The sequence below is a fragment of the Hemibagrus wyckioides genome, linkage group LG26, assembly GCF_019097595.1.
Source record: "Hemibagrus wyckioides isolate EC202008001 linkage group LG26, SWU_Hwy_1.0, whole genome shotgun sequence".
Classification (NCBI taxonomy): domain Eukaryota; kingdom Metazoa; phylum Chordata; class Actinopteri; order Siluriformes; family Bagridae; genus Hemibagrus; species Hemibagrus wyckioides.
In genome coordinates this window covers 16,924,481-16,943,397 of record NC_080735.1, presented here as the reverse complement: position 1 = coordinate 16,943,397, position 18,917 = coordinate 16,924,481, and the positions used below count along the sequence as shown (strand labels likewise).

At 39.9% G+C, this 18,917-nt stretch overlaps 1 protein-coding gene across 1 annotated transcript; it reads right to left on the bottom strand.

Moving 5' to 3' along the window:
• Window positions 1–1,376: 1,376 nt before the first annotated feature.
• On the bottom strand, window positions 1,377–18,667 carry LOC131346993 (tetraspanin-1-like). The gene is made up of 6 exons (XM_058380814.1): window positions 18,551–18,667; window positions 17,273–17,488; window positions 15,840–15,947; window positions 2,518–2,649; window positions 2,350–2,442; window positions 1,377–2,123 (listed from the first exon to the last, which is right to left on the bottom strand). The coding sequence occupies exons 1-6, from the start codon at window positions 18,608–18,610 to the stop codon at window positions 2,085–2,087; spliced, it is 648 nt and encodes a 215-aa protein (XP_058236797.1). The 5' UTR covers window positions 18,611–18,667; the 3' UTR covers window positions 1,377–2,084.
• Between the last annotated feature and the right edge of the window lie 250 nt (window positions 18,668–18,917).

The following is an 18,917-nucleotide window of genomic DNA, read 5'->3' as shown; positions in this document are numbered from 1 at the left end:
TCACATAATAATCGTCTCTGGTATTTTGTCTTCCTCAAACTAACGTTTATGAAGCTGCCACTTGGAAGCCTGTGTTGCACTTTTCATTTGCATACTGAAAGATGATTGGCTCTCACATTTTCTGACGCAATAACACTGGCCTGTACCTTCCAATTGGATTCTCCGCTGCTTCTTTAACAGGTAAGACAAAACCTAGAACAAGTTAAAGTTCAGGGTGATTAATGAAACCAAAATATTTGTAGTGATGGAACAGGACATGACCCAGTCAGACAATTTCCTAGATTTCCTAGGTTACTTTTTAACAATCAGTTGCATTAACGTGTCAAAAATCAGGTTCAGCTTTACATTTCTGGCATTTGGCAGTCACCCTTATCCAGAGCAACTTACATTTTATTACCTTTTTATACAACTGAGCAATTGAGGGTTAAGGGCCTTTGCTCAGGCAGTTTGGTGGAGCTTGTGGCAGTTGAACTCACAACCTTCCAGCACCTCAGCCACTAAGCTACCACATGCCCTTTAAGGTCTTAAGTGTAGCTACTCAAGAAAGTGAAACAAACTTATTTCATCGTCTTTTTAATAATAGAACATGTTTTTTAGGTATTTTAGCAAAAGTACACAGCACTATGTAATAACACTATGCAGAGACAAATCTAAATTGCAAGCAGCAGTCAAGGTCCAAGGGTCCGAGCATTCTTTGCAAAAACTAGATGTCCACTATGCATGCATTTATGCCCTGAAATTTCACGTCCTGCATCTTCTACACACACACACACCATCCATCCATCCATTTTGTATACCCACTTTATTCCTAATTAGGGTCATGGGGATCTGCTGGAGCCTATCCCAGCACACATTAGGTAAAAGGCAGGGGTACACCCTGGACAGGTTGCCAGTCCATCACCGGGCCACACACACACACACCAGTGTATTGGTAATACCACACAATAATAGTGTTTTTCTGATTGTGTAATGATTCATGGGAAGTGTTTAAAAGTACTCCATATTACCTTAAAACTACCCTTAAAATGAAACGATTAAAAGAATTTTGTCCAGCGATCATTGAAAACGGATAGTATGGAATATTATTTCTAATTTTGTGTTCTCTAAATTCAATTCAATTCAATTTTATTTGTATAGCGCTTTTAACAAAGAGCATCGTCTCAAAGCAGCTTCACATGAGAAACGACATAAGAAAACAACAAACATATAAACAGACAAACAGTCCTAGATGTTATCCCAAGTGACCAAGCCTGAGGTGACTGAGGCGACTGTGGCAAGGAAAAACTCCCTTAGATGGTATGAGGAAGAAACCTTGAGAGGAACCAGACTCAAAAGGGAACCCATCCTCATTTGGGTGACCTAAATTGTGTGATCTAAATAAATCTTTATTTGTTATGCCATTAACAGCTGGAACAAATGGATCTGAGACATTAGATGGATCCATAAGCAAAAGTTTATTGGCAAACAAGGTAGGGTCGGAGTCAAAAACAGAAAATCATCACATATTACACAAATCCAAAACTTCACCAAAATACTGATCACTGGAAATGAATGTGACCAGAGAAAAAGTGTGAGGACTCAGTGGACCTGTAACACCAAAATGACCCGTTTAATACGTCTTTGTGATAATCTATCTAAGTGACATGTGCAAATAAACCATAATACAAATCAATCGGTGAGTTTATAGTGTGAAATCACTGCTGGAAGCTGATTGGCTGATAGTGGCCATGTTTTCATGTAACCCAGTCATCGTTAGACGTTCACTTACAGATTAGCATGGCCAAATTTCAACTCCATCACACTTATACTTCCTGAGAAACGGCTGTTTTGAGTGTTACACCATTCAGTTGAATGATAAAGAAAAAGCTTGCAAAAGAAAAAAATACAATTAAACAAAGTGTAACATTTTGTTAAACACAGTTTGTTTTTATGAAGTTTTTAATGAAACATAACAGAATTACAACAAAAGCTCTTTTTTTACACATTGTAATTTATAAGGTGTGGGATAACCGTGCATCGCTTTCATTATTCATCACATGGTCCGGTGAGAGGTCAGTGCTTACATCTGCAAGATTCCAGGTTCATTACTTAAGCAAGATAAAAGACACGATCATTGAGCCGACCTACAAAACGAGAGACAAAACAGAAATATAATCATTAAATGTAATATTTGTAATATGTAATTTCCATGTAAAACCCCTGACAGTTATCATGTGAGGGAAGATGAAACACATTGGCTAGAAATGTGAAAGGATGCAGTGCTACATTTGTCTCTAATCCAGCTCTGTACATGTCAGTTCTGTCTGAACATCCAAAATTTGGCTCAATGTGGTGTTAAGGTTTCTGTACCTCTATAGCAGCGACACAAACAGCTATGCCCCCTAGCAAAGCAGAGTTATTCTTCACCCTTTCCACCACAACATCGAAACAGCCGTTCACTTTCTGCAAAGAAAATGACGTGAAAAATAAAAAGGACATATATGTATCAGACTGATGGAGCGGAATCAGAAGGTGTACCTGTGATTCTGCTTTTCCAAGATCACACTTCCCGGATCCTGTAGAGCAGCAGAATTGGGGGTACTGTGAGGTGTGGTTTACATACGGGGAGCCAGTGAAGTCGGTGTAGTTGTTGTACCCACAGCATTTCAACTGCAAAAGAATTCACACACACACACACACACACCTCTAATTCCTGGTACTTCAGCTTGGGAATAGCGATATACACTATATTGCCAAAAGTATTCGCTCACCCATCCAAATAATCAGAATCAGGTGTTCCAATCACTTCCATGGCCACAGGTGTATAAAATCAAGCACCTAGGCATGCAGACTGTTTTTACAAACATTTGTGAAAGAATGGGTCGCTCTCAGGAGCTCAGTGAATTCCAGCGTGGAACTGTGATAGGATGCCACCTGTGCAACAAATCCAGTCGTGAAATTTCCTCGCTCCTAAATATTCCACAGTCAACTGTCAGCTGTATTATAAGAACGTGGAAGTGTTTGGGAACGACAGCAACTCAGCCACGAAGTGGTAGGCCACGTAAACTGACGGAGCGGGGTCAGCGGATGCTGAGGCGCATAGTGCGAAGAGGTTGTCAACTTTCTGCAGAGTCAATCGCTACAGACCTCCAAACTTCATGTGGCCTTCAGATTAGCTCAAGAACAGTGCGCAGAGAGCTTCATGGAATGGGTTTCCATGGCCGAGCAGCTGCATCCAAGCCATACATCACCAAGTGCAATGCAAAGCGTCGGATGCAGTGGTGTAAAGCACGCCGCCACTGGACTCTAGAGCAGTGGAGACGCGTTCTCTGGAGTGACGAATCGCGCTTCTCCATCTGGCAATCTGATGGACGAGTCTGGGTTTGGCGGTTGCCAGGAGAACGGTACTTGTCTGACTGCATTGTGCCAAGTGTAAAGTTTGGTGGAGGGGGGATTATGGTGTGGGGTTGTTTTTCAGGAGCTGGGCTTGGCCCCTTAGTTCCAGTGAAAGGAACTCTGAATGCTTCAGCATACCAAGACATTTTGGACAATTCCATGCTCCCAACTTTGTGGGAACAGTTTGGAGCTGGCCCCTTCCTCTTCCAACATGACTGTGCACCAGTGCACAAAGCAAGGTCCATAAAGACATGGATGACCGAGTCTGGTGTGGATGAACTTGACTGGCCTGCACAGAGTCCTGACCTCAACCTGATAGAACACCTTTGGGATGAATTAGAGCGGAGACTGAGAGCCAGGCCTTCTCGTCCAACATCAGTGTGTGACCTCACAAATGCGCTTCTGGAAGAATGGTCAAAAATTCCCATAAACACACTCCTAAACCTTGTGGATAGCCTTCCCAGAAGAGTTGAAGCTGTTATAGCTGCAAAGGGTGGACCGATGTCATATTGAACCCTATGGTTCAACCTAACCCTATGGAAGAATTCAGGAATTTGAAGAGGATGAAAAGTGAAAAGGCAGTTGGTCCTGACAACATCCCAGTGGAGGTCTGGAAGTGTCTAGGAGAGGCAGCAGTGGAATTTTTAACTACTTTGTTTAACAGGGTTTTAGAGAATGAGAAGATGCTTGAGGAATGGAGAAGAAGTGTATTAGTGCTGATCTTTAAGAATAAGGGTGACGTGCAGAGTTGCAGCAACTATAGGGGGACAAAGTTGATGACCCATACAATGAAGCTCTGGGAAAGAGTAGTCGAAGCTAGGTTAAGGAAGGTAGTGGAAATATGTGAGCAGCAGTATGGTTTCATGCCCAGAAAGAGCACAACAGATGCAATTTTTGCTCTGAGAATTTTGATGGATAAGTATAGGGATGGTCAGAGAGAGTCTCACTGTGTGTTTGTAGACTTGGAGAAAGCGTATGACAGGGTGCCAATAGAAGAGCTGTGGTACTGTATGAGGAAGTCAGGAGTAGCAGAGAAGTATGTCAGAGTGGTGCAGGACAGTGGTCAGGTGTGCTGTAGGGCAGACAGAGGACTTCAAAGTGGAGGTGGGACTGCATCAGGGATCGGCTCTGAGCCCCTTCCTGTTTGCTATGGTGATGGACCAGTTGTCAGAGGGGGTCAGACAGGAGTCTCCTTGGACAATGATGTTCGCAGATGACATTGTGATCTGTAGTGAGAGCAGGGAGCAGGTGGAGGAAAACCTGGAGAGGTGGAGGTTTGCGTTGGAGAGAATAGAAATGAAAGTCAGTTGTAGTAAGACATGAGTACATGTGGGTGAATGAATGGGAGGAAAATGGAACAGTAAGATTACAGGGTGAAGAGGTGAAAAATGTACAGGAGTTTAAGTACTTGGGGTCAAGTTGAAATGGGTGGAGAAGGGTTAGAAAGTTAGGGAGGACAGATTAAGATGGTTTGGACATGTTCAGAGGAAGAGTGAGTATATTGGTAGGAGAATGTTGGACATGGACCTGCCAGGCAGGTGCAAGTGTTGAGGATGCAGAAGATAGGGATAGGTGGAGAGAGATGATTCGCTGTGGCCACCCCTGAAGGGAAAAGCCCAAAGATGAAGAAGAAGAAGAGTCTAACACACAACATGTACAAAATGGGTGACATATTAAAGGAAAAAAATAAAGGAATAAATGAGTAGATCTCAAAACTAGTGTTATGGTGAAATCTCACTGTCTGTAAAGTTCCATTTCACATTTGACACACACAAACACTATATTTAAAGCCTGATGCAGTCCCATAAAACATGTGGGCTAGTAGCTATGTTTGTTTGATGTTTGTGTACATTTATTATCCTGTATATTCGGATTAGTGAATGTTAATCTAACGCTATTGATAATCTAGCCTAATAATGCGTTTAGCTGATGGAGGAGAGGAGGAAGGATAATGCTTTGTGAATTGAAATATTTTCAAGCGTTTTTTATTTATTTATTTATTTTTTTCGGAATGATGTAGACCAGATATAGGAGACCAGATAGAACAGATAGAGGACGTAATTTAAGTGTTTTTAATATCATCATGTTTGACATTTTAGCCCAATATGGCTCGTCTCAGGGCATCACGGTGGCTTCGTGGTTAGCACTGTTGGCTCAGAGCAAGAAGGTCCTGGGTTTGAATCCCAGGATCAAAATATGCCTCACAGCAAGAAGGTCCTGGGTTCGAAGCCCAGGATTGAACAGGCAGGGCCCTTTCTGTGTAGAGTTTGCATGTTGTGCCTGTCTGGGTGTACTTCAGTTTCCTCCCACAGTCCAAAAAAATGTACATTAGGTTGATTGGTAATTCTAGATTGTGTGTGGTTGTCTGTCTATATGTGTAGCCCTGTGATGAACTGGTGACCTGTCCAGGGTGTACCCCTGCCTTTTGCCCAATGTGTGCTGAGCTCCAGCAGATCCCTGTGAACCTAATTAGGAATAAAACAGGTATAGAAAATGGATGGATGGCTCATCTCATGCATTTCAAGCAAAATCCAGATGGTGCTGTAGCCTGCAGAACAGTATATTACTTTATATTCGGTCAAACTGTGGCTTTTTTTTCTCCCAGTGTTTCAATACACACATTTTCGTGGTGATGAATATGTACTAATAGTTTAAGATGATTTGAAAGTTGTAAATATGGCTTACAATGGATATTAAATGAGAATTGATCCTAAATAATGTTTCAGCACATTTGTTGTCATATTTGTGTGTGTATCCAGTGATATATACTAGGGCAGAGATGCTGGAAACTTCTATACCATAGCATATAAAAGGTGTAATAAAAATGTAATAGTAATTTTAAGCAAACAAAGAAAAAAGGGTTGAACTGCATTTCTTTTCATTCCTACAGTACAGCAGTAACTGAGTGTCAGTTTGGACTAAATAAAATTTCTCACGCATATAGTATGTAGCCCTTCATGTCTTCATGTAGCCCCTGAGACAGTTTGCCCACATCCACCTAACACATGATCTAGACATGTTTTTGGGTGTTGTGTGTTTTCTCACATCTAAACTCACTTCAGCCACAAACAAAAGGGGTTAAGCTAGCTTATTGAGATCATAAAACACTGGGTTTTTTTTTTTGTGTGAAATACTTTCATAAAAACAATGAAGAATTTCCATTTATATAGTGAATTTAGATTCCACTCACATCTACAACTGGCAATGCAACTCCTTTGCTAGCATTAAGATAGCTGGGTCACTAGCAGTGATAGCATGAAGAGAGGTTCTTAAAGATTTTTAGGAACCTTTTAGTCTGATTTTTCTGTGTGTATCTTTAATGACATTTTCTCACTTGTAATTATGAATATTTAAGTGAAAGAGTTTAATGTAGCGTAGTTGAAGTTGGTAGCATAGATCAGGATTAGCCATGTTTGTTACACATGTTAATTCGAGTTGCTGTGTGAAACAGTAAAAAGTTTGTGTTCCCCCTAAATGAAATTTATGTGTAATCCAGAAGATTTTATTAATGTAAACTAGTTTATGTCATCCATACAGTCAAACGCTCCAGCCCAAAACAGAACATACATGAAAATTTTTTGTACACAAATTTTCTTGATCTCAATCCCAAGCAATATAGATAGATCACATTTAACAATGAACGCATCATTTGTTTTTGTGATAAAAGTCATATTGTTTTATTGTATATTGTATTTTGTACCTATTTGTGGCTTATAGGTAAAGACTGTCTGAAAAATATGGACATAACCATAGCCAGATTGGCATACTGTACAGATTCAGCGTACTGATATACAGTTGGGATTATTGTCATTGTTGTATTTGCTTCTTCTTCTTCCGGCTTTTCCCTTTTTCCTTCTCTCCACCTATCTTCTGCATCCTCAACACTTGCACCCACTAGCTTCATATCCTCATTTATTCCATCCATATACCTCCTCTTTGGTCTTCCTCTTTGCCTCCTGCCTGGGCAGCTCCATGTCCAACATTCTCCTACCAATATACTCACTCTCCCTCCTCTGAACATGTCCAAACCATCTTAATCTGGCCTCCCTAACTTTTTCCCCCAAACGTTTAATATGAGCTGTCCCTCTGATGTACTCGTTCCTATTCCTTTTCAACCGTGTCACTCCCAAAGAGGACCTCATCATCTTCAGCTCTGCTACCTCCAGCTCTGACTCCTGTCTCTTCCACATTGACACTGCCTCTACACCATACAGCATGGACAGTCTCAACACTGTCTTGTACACCTTCCCCTTGATTCTCACCAATATTTTTCCAGCACACAGAACTCCCGACACCTTTCTCCACCCATTCCAACATGCCTGCACTCACTTCTTTACCTCTTTCCCACACAATCTATTACTCTTGACTGATGACCACAAGTACTTAAACTCCTTTACCTTCTTCACCTCTTCACTCAAGTTTTCTTTCTTTCTATTCTTTAAGTACCACTATACGGTCACAGTTGTCATATTGTATATTATTATTATTTATTTAATTTGTACAACATAAGTTCAGACAGCATATGTGAGTGTCGCTGCTGTGGTTGTATCTGCAATACTGTACATTCTTCAGCCAACCTGAATTGTTTCTGAATTGTTTTTGACACTTCCAGACCTCCACCGGGATGTCGTCAGGACCAACGGCTTTTTCACTTTTCATCCTCTTCAAAGCCTTCCTGACTTCATCCTATCTAATCTTATCTACTTTCTGTTCCACAGAGTTCTACCCTTCTACTCTTCTTTCCCTTTCATTTTCCTCATTCATCAGCTCTTCAAAGTTCTCCTTCCTTCTTCTCTGTACACTCTCCTCACTTGTGAGCACCTTTCCATCTCTATCCTTAATCAGTCTAACTTGCCGCACATCCTTCCCATCTCGATCCCTCTGCCTAGCTAACCTGTACAAGTCCTTCTGTCCGTCTCTAGTGTCTAACCTAGTGTACAACTCGTCATATGCCTTCTGCTTGGCCTTAGACACCTCCCTCTCCACTCTGTGCTGTAACTCCTTGTATTACTGTCTATTCTCTTCAGTCCTGTCCATGTCCCACTTCTTCTTGCCTGTCCTCTTCCTCTGAATGCTTTCCTCTGAATGCACCCAGAGCCTGCCTCAACTGTCTAAATTCCTCACACCATTCCTCCATTTTCAACTTCCACCACTTGTTTTTCACCAATTTTACCTCTTCTTCTTACAGACCATGAAAGTCATCCTACACACCACCATCTTATGCTGTCTGGCTACACACTCTCCTACTACCACTTTACAGTCACTAATCTCTTTCAACTTGACTCTTCTACATAGGATGTACTCTACCTGTGTGCTCCAACCTCCACTTTTGTATGTCACTCTATGCTCTTCTTCTGAAAATACGTGTTAACCACAGCCATGTCCATCCTCTTAGCAAAGTCCACTACCATCTGTCCTACAACATTCCTTTCCTTAACTCCAAACTTGCCCATCACCTGTGTTCCCCTCACCATCATGTCTCACCTGTGGGAATACTCCCTCATCTAATTCACTCCAAAATCTCTCTTTCTCCTCTAACTCACAAACTACTCTAACCACTAACAACATTCACCATCACCCAAGTTTCAAACCCCTTCAAACTTCAGACTCATCACCCTGTCTGACACTCTCTTCACCTCCAGAATGTTCATCACAAACTCCTCCTTCAGTACCACAAGCCTCACTACCCTTCCACCTGGTCTCCTGTACACACTGTATATCCACCTTTCTTCTCTCCATCATATCAGCCAGCTCTCTACCTTTTCCTGTCATAGTACCAACATTCAGAGTTCCTATTATCAGTCCTACACTCTTACCTTTTCTCTTCTCTCTCTGTTTATGCACTCTCCTCCCTCCTCTACTTCTTTGACCAACAGTAGCCCAATTTCCACCATTACCCTGTTGGTCAATGGCACCGATTGTGGTCATTGTTAACCCGGGCCTCGACCGATCTGCTATGAAATTCAGAGTACTGATGATTCGCATAATTTAATTTGGCAATGTTTTTCGCCCTTCCTGGTGCAACCCTGATGGTGCTGTAGATGTGCGGTCATGTTGGAAGTATTTCCATTTGAGTAGCCAACAGTGTGTAACAGTGCTTGCACACAGTCATTTTTTGTTTAGCATTTTTGTTTAATCGGCATCATAGTCAACAGCAAATCCGAAATGTTCCCACACCACAGATCTGAAAAATGGCACTGCTTCCTCATATTTCTGTCTCACTTCACCGCTCTCCAGGGTTAGAGTGTGAAATCTGACACCAGCATCACAAGCATGTTTACCGCCCCTAACTTTAGGACTCACTGATTAAATATTTACTCGGGGAAGGCGTGTCTGTCTCAGCATGTAGACATACAGTACAGGCAAACACAAACAGGCGGTTCAGTGAGTAATAAAACACATGGAAATTACCGAAAAAAACGTGATTCACATACGCGTATTGAACCGTGGAGGTCGTACTGAACGGTTCAATATTATATTGAGTATTGTGGAATCCCTAGATTTTACAAAAATATATCACAATTTGCAATCTGCGTTACATAATAAACATCTCTGGTATTTTGTCTTCCTCAAACTAATGTTTATGAAGCAGCCACTTGGAAGCCTGTGTTGCACACTTCATTTGCATACTGAAAGTTGATTGGCTCTCACATTTTATGACATAGTAACACTGGCCTGTAGCTTCCAATAAGATTCTCAGCTATATATTTAATGTGTAAAGCAAAACCTAGAACATGTTAAAGTTCAGGGTGATCAATAAAACCAAAATATTTGAAGTGATGGAACAGGACATGTCCCAGTCAGAAAATTTCCTAATTTCCTAGATTTCTTTTTAACAATCTGTTACATTAACGTGTCAAAAATCAGGTTCAGCTTAACATTTCTTGCATTTGGCAGACACCCTTATCCGGAGCAACGTACATTTTATCCAAATGTTTATACAACTGACCAATTGAGGGTTAAGGGCCTTTGCTCTGGCAGTTTGGTGGAGCATGTGGCAATTCCATTTTGTATTCCATAAATTGTGCAATTTAAATAAATCTTTATGTTTTATGCCATTAACAGCTGTAACAAACGGATCTGAGACATTAGATGGATCCATAAGCAAAAGTTTACTGGCAAACAAGGCAGGGTCAGAGTCAAAAACAGAAAATCATCACATATTACACAAATCCAAAACTTCACCAAAATACTGATCAGATGTTCAAGCTCATCCAAAATGGCTAGACAAAAATTCCAACAACTCACAATAATGACACACAAACTGTAAAGCTTTAATGCAATGGTCCATGTGCTGTTTACAGGAATTGAATGTGACCAGAGAAAAAGTGTGAGGACTCAATGGTCCTGTAACACCAAAATGACCCATTTAATACGTCTTTGTGATAATCTATCTAAGTGACACGTGCAAATAAAACCATAATACAAATCAATCGGTGAGTTTATAGTGTAAAATCCCTGCTGGAAGCTGATTGGCTGATAGTGGCCATGTTTTCATGTAACCCAGTCATCGTTAGACGTTGACTTACAGATTAGCATGGCCAAATTTCAACTCCATCACACTTATACTTCCTGTATAATACTTATACTTCCTGTTTCGAGTGTAGCACCATTCGGTTGAATGATAAAGAGAAAGCTTGCAAAAAAAAGATGGAAAAATAAATACACTTAAACAAAAATAAAACTACAGTATATAAAATATATGAAGCCTTTTTTTCACAGGCCTATAGAAATGCATTTGCCCCATTTTGTTAAAAACAAAATTTTTTATGAAGTTATTAATGAAACATAACAGAAGTACAATAAAACATTGTAATTTATAAGGTGTGGGATAACCGTGCACCGATTTCATTACTGCATCCTGTTAGATGATCACATGGTCTGTTGAGAGGTCATTGCAGCTACTACATTAGTTACATTTTGTGGCCTTTGTTGCTTAGATTAATAACACAAATAGCCAGGCATCTCGCTAAACAATGCACAACACTTGTGTGTGTTCACATCGTACATGTGCAGTAGCCAATTAAGTTAAACAATATTTACTTACACAATTGCATTACGCATGACACATCTACATGTTTAAAATTTTCTTTATTAATCAACATAAAAGACACGATCATTGAGCCGACCTGTAAAACAAGAGACAAAACAAAAATATAAGCATTAAATGTAATATTTGTAATATGTAATTTCCATGTAAAACCCCTGACAGTTATCATGTGAGGGAAGATGAAACACATTGGCTAGAAATGTGAAAGGATGCAGTGCTACATTTGTCTCTAATCCAGCTCTGTACATGTCAGTTCTGTCTGAACATCCAAAATTTGGCTCAATGTGGTGTTAAGGTTTCTGTACCTCTATAGCAGCGACACAAACAGCTATGCCCCCTAGCAAAGTACAGTTATTCTTCACCAACTTCACCACAACATTGAAACAGCCGTTCACTTTCTGCAAAGAAAATGACATGTGAAAATAAACGGGACAAATATGTTGCAGCCTAAAATGATTTCTATAAGAGGTCAAATCCTTAATCAGATCAGCAGATTTAGGAGGAGGAAAAGTCTTGATCATGTGTTAAAGTTTACAGTATAAAGGTTATAGTGTATGAATAGGTTTGTGATCAGACTGATGGAGCGGAATCAGAAGGTGTACCTGTGATTCTGCTTTTCCAAAATCACACTTCCCGGATCCTGTAGAGCAGCAGAATTGGGGGTACTGTGAGTTATGTCTTACATATGGGGAACCAGTGAAGTCGGTGTAGTCATTGTATCCACAGCATTTCAACTGCGAGAGAATTCACACACACACACACACCTCTTAATCCTGGTAATTCAGCTTGGGAATAGTGATATATAATACAATAATACTGTATCAACCATTATATTGTTTGTTAAAGTAAGAAAAGCACTCTAACCTGGTTCATCATGCTCATTTAAGTAGATCAGAAGATTAGATTAGATCAGCTGTAGTTGAATTATGAAAATTATTATGAAAGTTAAGGAACACCTTAGATCACACACTGATTTTTGCTACTTGATGGCAAATTAGTCCCATTTCTCAATTGAACTAAAATATTAAGCCTAATTTAGATACTTTTTTTGACTTGTACAGGTTAGGAGTTATTAAGGATAGAGATGGAAAGGTGCTCACAAGTGAGGAGAGTGTACAGAGGAGAAGGAAGGAGAACTTTGAAGAGCTGATGAATGAGGAAAATGAAAGGGAAAGAAGAGTAGAAGGGGTGAACTCTGTGGAGCAGAAAGTAGATTAGAAAGGATGAATTCAGGAAGGCTTTGAAGAGGATGAAGAGTGGAAAGGCAGTTGGTCTTGACAACATCCCGGTGGAGGTCTGGAAGTGTCTACGAGAGGCAGCAGTGGAATTTTTAACTAGTTTGCTTAACAGGGTTTTAGAGAGTGAGAAGACGCCTGAGGAATGGAGAAGAAATGTATTAGTCCTGATCTTTAATAATAAGGGTGATGTGCAGAGTTGCAGCAACTATAGGGGGATAAAGTTGATGAGCCATACAATGAAGCTATGGGAAAGAATAGTGGAAGCAGTGCTTAATTTGAGCCTGATCCTGCCGGACCCTGTTCCGGTTTTGCGTTCCGGTATTTATTTTAATAGATCCGGCATTAACTTGTGCCTGGTGACCTGACAGGGTGTGTGTATAAGTGAGTGAAACACAGCGAGCAAGGCTGAGTGGGTTTATGCAAATACGCTTATATTTTTTTGACCAGTCAGCTTTCTTAAGTACAGTTACTCTCACTGGTTGGTGATTATTGTTTCACGCGCAGTGGGCTGCAGAAAGAAAGAAGGATATATTGGTTTATCTAAATTATAATTATATTTTTAAAATGTCAAAAGACAGTCAAGCATATTTTCATTTTTTAAATCCACGAGTAAACCTGATGGTGTGCCTGATCAAAAGAGATCCCGAGAAGATGGAGCTGCACACCAGGATCAGGATAGCGGGAGACAGAAAGAGTTAAACCAGTCAGAAATCATGGAGGACGCAACCACGTTGTCTGTGAGAGAAAAATCCACTAATCAGATAAATGATATTTGGTCTCAAGAACAGCTGAAGAACAAGCAAGTTGTATATCCGTGGCTGATTATGCAAAATCAAATACTGGGCTGCCGCGCGTCAGAGTGTGGGATCGTTTGGACCAGACCAAACGGTTGGAATGAAATTAGCATCTGAGTGGGTGAGTTGTGTGGTGACATCCACGGCTCCAGATAAAACAAAACAGCAACGGGCACATCGTAAAAAAGTGTTTGAGCACAGTCGTACTAAATCACATATGGCAGCAGAAAGCGTTTTGCAAAGAGCCAGTCAGAATACAATTATACAGAGTGTTGTTAATGCACAGGCTGAACAGATTGAAACGACTGCAAGAGTATTTCGAACAACTTACAAAGAGGCAAAACACAATAGACCTGCCCATGGATTCGAGCAGGAAATAGACTGCCAAGAATTAAATGGCATCAATATGGGGCGTATCTTACATTCTAATGTAGCATGCACCAGTATTCAGGAACTGGTGTTCATTGTTTGAAAAAATTGTGCAAAGTGCCCCCAAAATTAGCCTTATTACTGACGAAGCAACAAGTTTAAGTAAAAAATGTGCCCTTATCATTTACACGAGACTGCAGTTACAAGACATGGACCTACCTGCCGATATATCTGTGGATCTAGTGGAACTGGACGATTTAAGTGCTGAAGGAATTGTTCACAGCCTTCTTTCCTTCTTACAACTTTACCAAGGAATTTCTCTCCAAGCAACTGATTGCCATAACAACTGATGGAGCCTCAGTGATGTTTGGACATAAAAGTGGGGTAGTAGGTAGAATGCAGGCCCTGTTCCCTGGTGTCACTGGTTGGTGTCACCGGTTGTACTGCTCATAGACTCGAGCTTGCTGTGAGTGACACACTCAAAGCAATTGGAGCAACTGATCATTTCAAAATCCTCATGGATAAACTTTACTCGCTATATCACACATCCAACAAAAATAGAATGGAACTGAAAGAATGCGCAGAAAGTCTAGACATTCAGCTGTGCAAAATTGGGAGAATTCTAAACACTAGGTGGGTCGCATCAAGCTTCAGAACTGTTGAGGCTGTGTGGAACAATTACCCTGCTCTCCGTAAGCACTTGCTGATTCCCCACGCGACAGTGTGACCCGCAGCACCTATGCTGGTCTCATCGCGCGTATATCATCTCAGGCTTTCATTAACAATTTGGGACTCATGTTTGATGCCCTTCAGGAACTTTCAGAGTTATCAGTTGAACTCCAAAAAAGAGAATGCACGATAATTGATGCACAAAAATCAGTAGTACGACAAATGGGAGTGTTTGACGCTATGTCAGATCAGCCTGGGCGACATACAGTAATAAGCCAGAGGGCAATGCAAGAGAATTGCTTCCATGGTGTCACACAGAATGTGGGGAAATCTAGTGACAGACTGATTGATCAGAAGGAATTTTTTAAGGCTATTGCAAGGAATGTAGAGGAACGTTTGTTGTGTATAGGTGGACGACGAGGACAAGTTGAAACAGCCAGATACAGCAGGATGATTGATGAATTGAAAGTGCTCTGCCCACAGTACTGGCCTGAAAATACCGGGCCGTTATTCGGGGAAAGTGAAGTTGAGTCCCGTTGCGAGCATTTTCGAATAGACTGTCCCAGAGTTGTATTGCATGCTTACAGAGAGTACAAGGACAGTAATGGGCAACAGGTCTCAAGTGGACTCAACGACCTATTTAAGTGCATAAATACAATTCCCATCTCCAGCGCAGAATGCGAATGAGGCTTCTCTCAGATGAATTTGATATGCACATTAAGCCGCGCCTCTCTTAATATAAAGACAATTTTAACCCTGCTACTTCTATGCAAATTTAAACCAGAAACGTACGTTAGATCTTGGATTGCTAAAGGACACTGATATGAGACTGACACATGCAGCAAAGTCCGCAGTAGGGAGGAGGTTGACAAGAAGTGTTTCAAGACGCTGTGGGCTCTTCTTGAAGATTAGACAGGGTGAGGGATGTCAATGGTGTTAGTAAACTGGATGGCAGTGATTTTTCATATTCATGTTTGTAGCTAGGCAGCACGGTGGCTTAGTGGTTAGCCCAATGATGCCTGGGATAGGCACAGCCCCCAACGTGACCCGAGGATAGATTGGATAAGTGGTACAGACAATGAAATGAAATGAAAATTAAAATGTTTGTAGCTACACATAAATTTTAAAAAAGATTCACGATTGGCCTGTATATGGAACAGAATAGTACACAAGACCATTCAGAAACTTGTAAATGATTATAATTCTTCTTGAATCTTGAATCTTAAGTTGCGCTATCACCGTTTAGTGGCATCATGTTGGTGTCGTTCACAGTGCTAGCTAGTATCATCCATACAGTCAAACGCCCCAGCCCAAAACAGAACATAAACATGGAATGGTGAATACCAGAGCCATCGTCTCGTCCCACATAGTGTTGATGATGTCGTTTTCACCGTAGCCCTTCTGGATGCTCCTAGTAACTTTTTCTTGAATGTTATTCAGCAGTTTCTCTGCCTAAGGAAACAGAAAACGTTTCAATGTTCACCTCTACAAAAAACACTCCTTCATTTTTACCTACGGATATATATATATATATATATATATGTAGATCTCTAGCTGACCTGGCATATAGCTTGTGTATGTTTTCAATTAACTTTCATTCTGGTTTCGAAAAGGGAAGTGATTTTCTGCTTGTCTTTGTTAAGTGGATGGTTTGGATTTCTTAACTATGAATTGAGGTTACCGATGACACACTTTGACTAGAATATGAAATCAGCGTGAATCACCAGAATTAGAGGTCATTTTTCCCCATTCCTTTGTTTTCCTTTGTTTCACCCCCAAGGGGATTTTTTTTTAAACCTTTTTAGTAATTGTTACATTATAGTAACTGTGACACTGGAACTTTAATTACTTTGCACTTTATGTGGCTTGGAAAAAACCTCTGTCCTAACTCTGTGTTGTTGTTTTTTGTGTTTAAGCTATATGTTGTATGTTTCTGTAGCACCAGGTCCTGGAGAAACGTTGTTTCATTTCACTATGTACTGCTTCAGCTATATGTGGTTGAAATGACAATAAAGCTTCTTGAATCTTGAATCTTTAGAAAAATGAACCTGCTATAACAAATGTCATTCTGTTGCATATTCCAGCTCATGTTCATGCATTTTCCAAAATTAAAATTTAAATAAATAAATAAAATAAAAAGGAAATAAAAATAAATAATAAATAAAAAATTAAGGTGTCCAAATCATAAGGTAATTATTAATTTCTTTTTAAGACAAGGTAAATGATACAGCATGGGGTCTTGAGTAGACCTAAAGTAAGGCCACTAATCTGGGGAAATTGTGCAGACAGATGCAACTTAACAACATATAATTAATAATTGTTAATAAACGTATTTAAAAATTAATAACAACATGGAATTGAACAAAATTCTTCTGTAAGCAGGTGAGGCCAGGATTAAAATTTGTCCAAATCAGGGAATTAATACTGGTGACCACTAAGTTAGATAGAATGTTCAACTGTCTGCTTGGGAACGGAGTCATACTTTATGATAACCCAAATTTACACAATAATCTACTGTATCTTCAGGATCATTGCTCTTACTTTAGGCTTGTTAAACAGAACGAGTACGACTGCAGTCACCAGCACCACAAACGCAATGAAGATGATGTTGAAAAACTGTAAGGACATGAGACACTGAATATAAACATTAAAAGAGTGGGAAAACATCCCTCCATACATGAAAATGTGGTCAATCAGCCAATTGTGTGGATATTAAGCTGGAATATTATCAGGGCAGCCATCTGTGAAACTTGTGACTAAGAAACAAAGACACTCACGATCATGAGCATGCACTGATTCTCCCAGAAGGCTCCACAGCAGCCCAGGAAGCCAATGAAGGTGAGTACAGCCCCAACAGCCACCAGCAGGTAGCCAGCGTTAGCCAGATATGATAATTGTGGGGAAAGTTCTTCAATGTTATCCACCGTTCCAAATGCATTCTTCTTGTTAATTACGACCCGAAATCCGATGACCAGAGATGCCAGTCCAGCAAACTAGACACCAAATAAGAATAGAAAAAACAAAAAAAACAAAAACAAAATTAGAACACAGAGAGGTGAAAGAGAGGGGGATTAGACGTGTCTGGGGAACTGTGGTGTTTCTTAGTAAAACTAAGAAAGAGCACTTAGTAAATGTAAACAAGGAGTCTAGTTTTTGCCGTATCCTCACTGAGATAACAGAAATGGACTGGAATTATATGTCATAGATCTACATCACAAACACAACACAAACCCTGACTGTGAAACATGATGGTGGTTGCATCATGCTCTGTGGGGGTGTTTCACACACAAAGATTGAGGAATTTCTCAGGATAAAGGGCAAGATGAAGTCAAGGCCATTTCCTCTGGGAAAGTGATGTCCAACAGGACAAGATCTCAGTATGAATCTCTATCTGATACAGCTGATCTTCAGCAATTTGGCTAAGAACAACGGACAAAAACGTCAAGATCAAAGGATGTGTATAGCTTACAGGAATATCCACTGTTTAATCTGTTTAATTTCTTTTTATTCATCTGTTTTACAATTTAAAAAGAACTTTTAGATGTTAGACATCGACTACATCAATGACAATTTCAGGTTGTAAGACTACAAAATGCAGAAATGTTCAAGGAAGATGAATATTTATGCAGGTCAAAATAGGTCTACTGCATGACCCAAGACATTCACTAGTACAAAAGTCTGAAATCCACTAAAGACAATACCTTTATTTATTTAGCATGTAGTTCTCTGAAAATAGGTTTAGACAAAATGACAAAATCTTTTCCTGTTTTGTAGAAAATGTGGTGTAGATACAAACCTGCAATACATTTAGCCGAACCACATGTTTTCAGTTTCAGTATTAGTTGTTGCGGTTTACTCTGGCCGGTGTATTCTTCAGACAGCCTCTCGAAGAACAGACTTAATAGTCTTATATTAAATATAAACACACTTTGGTCTGATCTAATATTAATACTTTGTAAATACCAATACTGCTAACACTACATATTGATATAAACAATCGTCATTCAATTAACACATTAAAAAACAACCATGGTATTCAAGAAAACGTGACTTACAAAGATCACAATGTTGAAGATGACCATAAGTATCTTCAGGATCCCTTTGAATCCCATCATCTTGCTAGTGTTTTTTTTTTTCTTTTTCAAGGACAAAAAGGTCTGCTGTTTACAGGACGGACTACAGAACCCAACTCTGAAAGGAAGTGAGTTGCTGCAAGTCTTTTAGCGGCTTTGTAGGTTGAGACAAAGAATCTGCATTTCCACCAACCCGAAGAGTATCAGATGGGTTTTATTAGAACACCCCCTGAAAGCCTGTGTTTTTTTTTTAACATATGCTTAACATATGGGCATTTGATCTTCATTTTCAACAATATTGAAAGATTCAAGTAATGTAACTAAACAAATAAAACCATTTTTTAAATGA

What these genes read in the sequence shown, in the direction of transcription:
- LOC131346993 (XM_058380814.1), bottom strand. Translation starts at nt 18,610, where the DNA reads ATGATGGGATTCAAAGGGATCCTGAAGATACTTATGGTCATCTTCAAC. An exon ending in TCTTCAACATTGTGATCTTT is followed by an intron (nt 17,489 to 18,550) that starts GTAAGTCACGTT and finishes TTTGGTGTCTAG; the next exon opens with TTTGCTGGACTGGCATCTCT. An exon ending in TTGGAAAAGCAGAATCACAG is followed by an intron (nt 2,443 to 2,517) that starts GTACACCTTCTG and finishes TTTTCTTTGCAG; the next exon opens with AAAGTGAACGGCTGTTTCGA.